At 32.8% G+C, this 6,425-nt stretch overlaps 1 protein-coding gene across 1 annotated transcript; it reads right to left on the bottom strand.

The window, feature by feature from the left end:
* Positions 4,660-6,400, bottom strand: LOC105165155. The gene is made up of 4 exons (XM_011084059.2): positions 6,125-6,400; positions 5,831-6,031; positions 5,421-5,636; positions 4,660-5,311 (listed from the first exon to the last, which is right to left on the bottom strand). Exons 1-4 carry the CDS (start codon positions 6,125-6,127, stop codon positions 5,054-5,056), a joined length of 678 nt encoding a protein of 225 aa, XP_011082361.1. The 5' UTR covers positions 6,128-6,400; the 3' UTR covers positions 4,660-5,053.

A 6,425-nucleotide genomic window follows, 5' to 3' on the forward strand; every position in this document is an offset into this window, starting at 1 on the left:
GACGCCCAGTGGGCACGTCTGCAGCAGTGGAGGAGACGACTTCTATTGCGTGTGGCCGAATTTCTATATCGAGGAATTTTTTTTAACTTTATTTTATATCACGTAGGAGGTAATTGATACTTTAATTTCATAAGGGATTTTCTGAATAATTTATGTGAGGGGATCTCTGGATTTTTCCCAATGTAATATGCATAAATTCAGAAAATAGTGTAATAGTAATAAAATATTGTTCCAAAATTATTATCATTAGATAAAAAGTAACCATTCGACGAATGACAAAACTAACCATATTTTGTTAATAATTTATATAGAATGCTAAACAAACCATAAAATATGAAGTTTGTGTACAGTTTTTTGGTTGAAAATAGTATTTTTCATCCAAACTCTAATATAATTAAGGAGCATTATAATTATAAATAAAGAATTTTTAAAAGAGGCGACAGCATCATTTTTTTTTAAAAAAATTATACTTTTTTCAATGTGACAGTTCACTCACACACGCGTGCACAATCACATTCTTCATATTGTTTACATGCTCAATTCAATGTGACAGATGCATGTACTTATCAAACATAGGCAGAGAGAGATCCATCTAGTTCTACCATCACTCTCATCCTCTCTTTTTTTCTAATTAAAATTGAACTAATAAATATATTTCCACATTAAAAAATAAACTTATATATATGTATCTATATACGTCTATTCTCATAATAAATCAATATTTAATTTCTACCATAAAAAATAATTAATATTAAACCTTAACTTTTGGTTATGATTAATCGATATTTATCATGATTTTAATTATGATCAGAATATTTGTTATAATTTTTAGACTACAATGACTAATGTGTTCCGTTGCTCGAAGGAACGTCGATTTTCAATAGCTATTAATTAATTGTGGTTGATCAGTATTTATTTTAATTCTTTTTATATTTAACTATAATAATTAGTCATGCAAAAAAAAAAGTCATATTTCTTCTTATAATCCAAAAATAATAGTAATTTATTTCCCTATATTTTTAAAAATGAAGTAATTGCTTCATTTTTAAAAACACAAGAAGTGTAAATTGCTGCATTTTTAAAAAATAAAAAAATAAATTACTATTTTTTTTTATAAAAAAATAATTTATTCATTTACAGTATTATTAAAAGGTCGCTTGTATATTTCTCCAACTCTATTCAAAGGGGTGAAATCACATTAAAATCAAACACGCAATTTGCTACAAACATGTCTACATTACATAGTATGCATCCACCTCCTGGACCCTTCTGATCCTTCCCAATGTATATCTACACTTTTTGACGGTGATAAAGCTGTTGATATCGCAATAAAAAATCAGAGAACAACCACTTGCCCAATCCGATCTAAACATCTTTCATTATGAAAGGATATGCCCAAAAACTTTCACTTCGCCTTTTTATCACTATGTCCCACTCTTATTATTTATTTTTTTTTAAAAAAAAATATCTGCCTAATTAACACTGCATATGATTTGAAAGGAGAGTATAATTGAATTATTTATATATAGATATATTTAGATTTTATAGCAACTTGGGAGTGTAGTATTTCTTATTTAGAATATAAGGGTTAAATGCAATAGATTCCTGTTAAAAAATTAAAGAAAAAAAATAATAGATAAATGTATCGTCCTCTCATAAAGTCTCGTATATTAAAAAATTGAGAAAAATGCAAGCAACCCTCTGTGATATTGTAAATGAGCAAATTACCCCCTTATGAAAAAATAAATAGCGATTTATCTCCTTATATTTTTTAAGATATAACAATTTACCTCCCTATATTTTTCAAAATGATGCAATTTACCTTCCTGTATAAGGAGGTAAATTGCTTCATTTTAAAAAGTACATAGGGTATATTGCAATATTTTTTTCATAGAGGGGTAATATGCTCGTTTTCAATATCACAGGGGGATAAATTGTTATTCACCTTTAAAAAAATTTATAGTTTGAAAATTTTCGTTTAGTATCTTTAACGTTTGTTTTTATTATTCAATAAATAGATCTGTCCGTTAGTCAGTATCCACTAATTTATTGATATTAATAAAAAAAATTGTATTTACCCCCCTGATTGATTTATTATTGACGTATTGCGAGTAAAATAAATCTTTTCTGACCAAACTATCCATATAAGAGTGAGGATGTACCTTGCTCATGCATTAGCATGTGAAGATGTAAAATGGTCGTTTGGTTAAAACTATCTGTTCGAACTACGATAAATCTGTAAGTCAGTCATAGGTGAATATGGATATTCATTCAACTTTTATGTTGATATCCAAAAATTCTGTGAATTTTACTAACAAATTGATCTACTTGTTAGACGAAAATAAACATCGAAAATACTAAGTATCATTTTTTAAATCATATGGAATTTACGTGTAATTACAATAAAATTTAAGACAGGATACTGTAATTATCCCAAAAGAAAACGAACTACATGGAGCAAAAACCCTTAAAAATAAGGTAATACGACCTTCTGAACTTCTAAAAAAGTGTAGTGTTATCCCAGAAGGTGATAAGAAGTGAGTTTATTTCTTGAAAGTTTAGGGGTTGGTGTTGTAATTTTTTCTATACAAGAGAACGTTGTGTCAATTGTTACTTTTATAGGGAGCAAAAATGCAATTAAGTGAGAATATAAATACATCACCCGTAACGTGCAATGTTTGTTTTGGGTTTAAAGTTGAACAGGTCTTCATGTGGAAAATACATATGGACAAAAATAGGGTACGATGTATTAATATTCTTTCTTAACATTTTGAAGGATCGACCCATTTTTCTCATTTTAGTAACATTTTCTATTATGCTATCTAAACTATTGCACAGAAAAAAAAAATTAATTAAAAATTTACCAAGACTTAACTTAAAATGTGATAAATTATTTGGGTTAATTACATTTAGAGCCCTTCAAAAAATGCTAAATTACATTTTTCCTCCAAAAAATTTTAAAATTACACTTATACATAAGATTTGGACGGAAAATACTGATGTAAGCAAAGAAAGATACATAAAAGATTTTACCTCTCATTTAATATTTTCATGTATATTTTTGTATTTATAAAGGAATAAATATAATATTATATATATATATATAAAGTGAGGTTAACACGTTACATTTCTTCGTTCATAATTATAAAATTATTATATGGAAACGTTAGATGAGGGTAAAAATTAAAAATTTATGCATGCTAACGTCAATATTTTTCATTTAAATTGTAACAAAAGAGGATCAGATGCAAATATCTTTTTTGAGAAAAAAATCATAATTTTGATATTTAAAAGGAAGTTAAGTGTAATTAATTCTAATTATTGATTGGATGAATAGCAATTTACCCCCTGTGATATTGAAAAAATGAGCACATTCGCCCCTATGAGAAAAATATAACAATTTACTCCCTGTACTTTTTAAAATGAAAAATTTACCTCCTTGTACAGGGAGGTAAATTGCTTCATTTTGAAAATTATAGGGCGATAAATTATTGTATTTTAAAAAATACAGAGAAGTAAATTACTATTTATTTTTTCATAAGGGATCGATATCAAAAGGGGTTATTTGTATTTTTCCTATTTAAAATGTATAACAAGAATGATTGTATTTGGAGTATTAGAACTTGAAATTGGAAATGGTTTTTTAAATACCAAATCGGTCAAACAAACAAGATTAATTATCTCATCCAAACTCGAATAATTGAAAACATCGAAAATTAAGAAAAGACCTACCAACTCCATCTCCACCGTTGAAACCCATCAACGGTCGCAAACTACCGCTGCACCCAAAGTTGAATAATTGAAAACATCGAAAGCTAAGAAAACACCTACCAATTCAATCCCCGCCGTCGAAACAAATAAACGGCCCCAGATCACAATAACCCCCAACCCCTCCACCAAGAAATCCAGGGACGCGCAAAAGATACTAAAACACCTGCCTTGCAGCCAACCAACCATCACCCGACACGTAAGCTGATGCCACGCCGTCGTTTCGGACATTTCCGTGAGGCAGCCGCCACTCTTTTAGAAGTTTGGCTCAACCAGTCAAAACATTCCTAAAATATTTAGCACATCGCCACCGGGGAATGCCCGTCAGGATCGGGGCCCACACCTTCTTCTCTCCAATTCTTCTAACCACCGTCGGATTCTAAGAGTCTGACGTCACACCCACACTATCGACGGCTCTAGATGAAGGGTAAAAACTCAATATATGAGTACACAATTCCTTTAAATTTTTTTATGGGTTTTAAAATAAGTTAAAAATAATTCTAAATGGAAGCTTCGACTGATTTAAAATAAAATCAAAATATTCACTAGTTACAAATATAATCATCCATTTGGGACAACTCTCAATCCTCAAGAAAATGGCATGAAATATCCAAGAGACAAATTTTCAAAAATCATACCACACACTCCAAATACACATTCCAAATCAAGATTTCTATTTTCCCAAATTCATCTTTCCAAATCTAATCAGATCAATTATTGAATAAGTATATCACACTTATTATATAATCAGTTATTTTTCCTAAATTGTATGACGAACGACTGATTTAAATACAACCAAATCTAAAATTTTCATTTCAAACTCATTTTTGTCATAACCTTAACAAAAACAACTTGGAACAAAGTAAGAGAAAAAGCAATACAAGTATCAAGAAGTCACCAAATAACTGTCACCATTCATGATATTCCTAAAACAGTGCATCAACACCATCCCATTTGCACCAAATACCATCTACATACATTACATACATACATACAATTTCTGTACATTCCTATAAAAAACACACACGAAAACACACTCTCTTTTAGAACTATTAGTGAAGTACTGCTGCTATTACTACTATGCTTTCATACAACTTCACTTTTCTGCATTGTCTTATTCTCCAATTCTATCTTCCCTTTCACATTCTTTACTACAGTACAGTCTGCTTCTATATACATTGCTTTTCCTATTTATTTTTTTTTAATATTTTTTGGGTGTTTTGAGCAATTTACCCCTGCAGAGATGAAGAGGGTAATTTGCAGCATTTTTGTTTTAATCTTCTTCCTATATTTCTATGGTAAGTACTCCGAAGGGGGCTCTATGGGGAATTCCCTTTCTTCGCTTGGCAGTTCGGTAATTAACAGCGGTTGGCGGAGGCGTTGACGGAGTAAAGCTTAGAATCTTGTTGTTGTTACGCCCATGGCTGCTGCTGCTGCTGCTGCTGTACGAGTCCTCTGATTCCGCCGCCGCCGCAGCCCTTTTCTTCTCCGGCGAAGACTGCTTCTTGTTCTTCTTCTGGAAATTCTTGGACGTCCCGACAATCTGAGAATCCCAACGATGTCAAGAGTCAGAAAGTAAGTTCAAAATTCTTGAATTTTTAGAACAAAATGGAAGTAGGGATTTTGAGGGATTATTGTAAATGAAAGGCTACCTTGCAACCAAGGGAGCAGAATCTGAAGGAATCGAGGAGGCTGCGATCGCAGACCTCACAGGTGTTGGTTACGCCCTTTCCGGGTCTGGGCTGTGGCCTCTCGTTCAAGAACACGACCTTCGCGCTGTTGATTATGTAGGTTTGGACGGAGCTGATATCCAAATACTTTTGAATTTCAGAAACTCTGATGACATCGTGGTACGATGACCTCCGTATCTGTAAATCAAGATCAGAATATCAACCATCAACAACTTATGATACACATATGACATTCTTTAACTGGTCAACGCTGTGGATTGTAACGCAAAAAAGGAGGTGCGCATTTTGCAGAGAAGATAGAAAAAGCTTAAATTTGGCAAAAATGGCAGAAACCCAATTGCGCGAGTTTCTATTTGAAGTGAGAGATAAACCTGAATTGCGCGATGGTCCTTGTGATAAGCCAAGCAGAGTGAGCAGAGAGGGCCATTCATACAATCGAAACAGTACATATTGCATTCACTCTTGTGCGAATCAGCGTGAAATTTGCATTGAACAAAGAACTGTTCCTTGAGCAGCGGTTTCAGCCATGGCGGCCATCTGTTCTCCTCCTCCTCATCAGGGCCTCCAGCTCCCTATTCCAAAAACAAGAACGTCATCAACAACAACAACAACAAGAAGAAGAAACCATCTTGATTATCCATTCAAACACACAAAAAAACACTCACCATAATTCGCCTGTTCTTGGGCTTGATTTCACGGACAGTGGGTTCTTGATTATCGATCGCCAGCTTTAATGAATTCTCTTCCACTACTGCTTATGAGGGTAATAATTAATGGGGAATGCAGAGAGACCTCTCCTCCCTCAAGTGCTGCTGCAAGTGTGTGTAATGGGTGTGTTTGTGCGTGTGTTTTTTCTCTAAAGAAGTATGGCCACAAGGTGTGGAAAAAGAAAGGTGCTGTGGAAAGTTTGAGCAAGTGGAGGCGGTGAGAGAAAGGGGGCGGGTACTTGTAAGGGGTTTGGGGGGG

Source organism: Sesamum indicum, linkage group LG6 (genome assembly GCF_000512975.1).
Source record: "Sesamum indicum cultivar Zhongzhi No. 13 linkage group LG6, S_indicum_v1.0, whole genome shotgun sequence".
NCBI classification, from domain to species: Eukaryota; Viridiplantae; Streptophyta; class Magnoliopsida; order Lamiales; family Pedaliaceae; genus Sesamum; species Sesamum indicum.

What these genes read in the sequence shown, in the direction of transcription:
- LOC105165155 (XM_011084059.2), bottom strand. An exon ending in AGGACCATCGCGCAATTCAG is followed by an intron (nt 5,637 to 5,830) that starts GTTTATCTCTCA and finishes CTTGATTTACAG; the next exon opens with ATACGGAGGTCATCGTACCA. An exon ending in TCTGCTCCCTTGGTTGCAAG is followed by an intron (nt 5,312 to 5,420) that starts GTAGCCTTTCAT and finishes TGGGATTCTCAG; the next exon opens with ATTGTCGGGACGTCCAAGAA.